Here is a 2341-nt window from a genome sequence, read left to right on the forward strand (position 1 = left end):
TTAGTTACAGTCCATCCAGTCTGCTCAGTGGGATGACCGTCATGGTTAAAAGCAATGACCGCCACATCCCAGCACTGACATCTTTACCGCTCCTGTCTGCCACACTGGGACCAGTCACCCTTCATAAACCCTTTAACCCAGTCACCTCAGACACTGGTCACTGAGCAATGACCACTAATATAAGTTTGCGAAACAACATTACATCCAAAAATATATAGTAAAAATCCCATTATAATTTTTGATGGCTACAATCCAAATAAACTACAAGTACCATCAACAACCGACTGGAAGGGTGGGTCAGTATACTGAGGGTCACGCACAGGCTACAAAGTGGCTAAAGGAATTTGTACAAAATGGACATTATATATCTCGTTAAACTTAATGGAGACATGAATCATTCTTGTGTTGACATTCTTGAAAATTACTTTTATTTGTTTGTTCATTTTTAAATTGGTACAAACCCGTCAATGTGGAGCATTTGATCAAACATTTAAGAAATGTGTCAAGTAATAGCACATACAATAAGTTAAAACATGTCACAAAAAAGACCAGCGGGTACATAGCAAGAATGTTCTATGTACACAAAACATCCTAAAACAGTGTAGGCCTACCGAAAGATCATTGTTTGTTATTTTTTTCCTCTTAAGATTTATGCTCCCCTCTCATGCAGACGAGACTGCAGGTCGCCTCACAAAAGTACCTCTTCAATCTGAGTGGGCATCATTTTCTCCTTAAATTATCCAAGCGTTTAAATCCACATGCACAGTGCATGCCTGAGACCCAGTTCAATAGGCCCACCTACAGTGTGGTGCGTGTGTGGTAGGCTGTTACCAAAATGTATACCCAATCTTATAAATAACCGTTTGACATAACACAACTTCACCTGAACACAATAACGTGTGTGCATAAAGACACACTCAATGAAAACGCAAATACGACGATTGTTTTAGCTCTCAGTAATTAGGGCCTTTAGTCTAGAGAGCATTACAATAGTATTTATCATCAATAGTTGATAAAATCCTTTTGAATTAAGATAAATAACCCCATATGTTTCTTCCATTTGTCCATCAGTGTTGTCCTTTTCTTTCTGCCATTATGCCTAGATGAAGTACAGCCTCCATTTTCTCGCATTTCAGGCCTGATTAGCTCGCGCGCTCTCTCGTTTTGATCTAATAGCGGGAATAAAAACAGAAAAAAGAGCCGCAGGGTGGGGCTGGGGAGGGGAGGTGGGAGAAGAGGAGTGCGGCGGGATATTTTTTGAAAAGTCACTAAGTGAAACTCATGGACACTGTGTGCTCCAGCGCTTTGCGCCGCAGTGACGCGATGCTTGTCCCTCTCCACATGTCACTGTCCGGGGAATTACACAGCTGCGGCGAGCCCGATACGTTCGTGGGGCCGGAGAGAGAGGCCGACATTCCTGGGAAATGCGACTGGTAGAGGTGGGACTGCAGACCGGAGCCGTTGGAGGAAAGGCCGTTGGAGAGACCCATGGAGTTTGGTGGCCCTGGGCCCAGGCTGCACTGTGACAGGGACTGCATGCCCGGCTGGCGACCCAGGGCCGGCGGGAGCTGCAGCTGGGAGACCCCCGGCATCCCCGTGGCCCAGCGAGAGTCGTTGGCGTGGAAGGAGCATAGGCTGTTCTCCATGGCGGCCGCGGCAGAGAACTGTTGCAGGCCCGGTGTTGGGAGCAGCGTCCCCGGGGAGCGGAAAACATTGCTGGTCTTCTTCCTTTTCTTCCATTTGGCGCGTCTGTTCTGAAACCAAACCTGCGAGCAGAGAGACACGACCGTGAGCCATGAGACGGACAGACTGAGAAACATATGTCTGGAGCAGTATCTGTCTATATTACACCGTGATGAGGGCATCAAGGCGGATGTTGGAAACATGTTCGTAGGATACGTGTTTGTGTAACCATGGGAGAAAAATACCGTTTATGCACGATAATCTCCCTAAAATCTCGCCACACACAGACTAACTTTAAGGCTCTAATAGGACATTAGTGTCTTTATCATATTAATACAACAATATATATATATGGGTAATTGTATGTAATAGCAAGGACAGCAATAGCGTTAAAGGCGGTTGGAGATCGCGTCCTTCATAGCACCCTGCTATAGTGTCCTCAACACAAATTCTCTATACCAGCTGGTCTGAATCGGACCCTGTACTGTCAGTGTTGAGCTGGGACAAACGAAATGAACAAGATATAAATGTAGACCATCGGCAATTGGCCTGAGGACCTTTATCAGAATATATTCACTGCCATAGCCTAATAGGCAGGACGTTGAGGCATTCATATCAGATGTATGAATCGTTCTAAATTGCATTAGTATATATATAT

At 45.2% G+C, this 2341-nt stretch overlaps 1 protein-coding gene across 2 annotated transcripts in view; it reads right to left on the bottom strand.

Annotated features, from left to right (window-relative positions):
* Positions 1-409: 409 nt before the first annotated feature.
* LOC116388619 (homeobox protein orthopedia B-like) overlaps positions 410-2341 on the bottom strand; it is a 5378-nt gene continuing 3446 nt past the window's right edge. For both annotated transcript variants that reach the window (XM_031856655.1, XM_031856654.1), the window contains exon 3: positions 410-1766. In XM_031856655.1, coding sequence (XP_031712515.1) covers positions 1269-1766 — 498 coding nt within the window. In that variant the 3' untranslated portion in view covers positions 410-1268. The remainder of the gene's footprint in view (positions 1767-2341) is intronic.

Source organism: Anarrhichthys ocellatus, unplaced genomic scaffold, assembly GCF_004355925.1.
Source record: "Anarrhichthys ocellatus isolate YVR2014 unplaced genomic scaffold, GSC_Weel_1.0 scaffold17, whole genome shotgun sequence".
In the NCBI taxonomy this organism is placed as follows: domain Eukaryota; kingdom Metazoa; phylum Chordata; class Actinopteri; order Perciformes; family Anarhichadidae; genus Anarrhichthys; species Anarrhichthys ocellatus.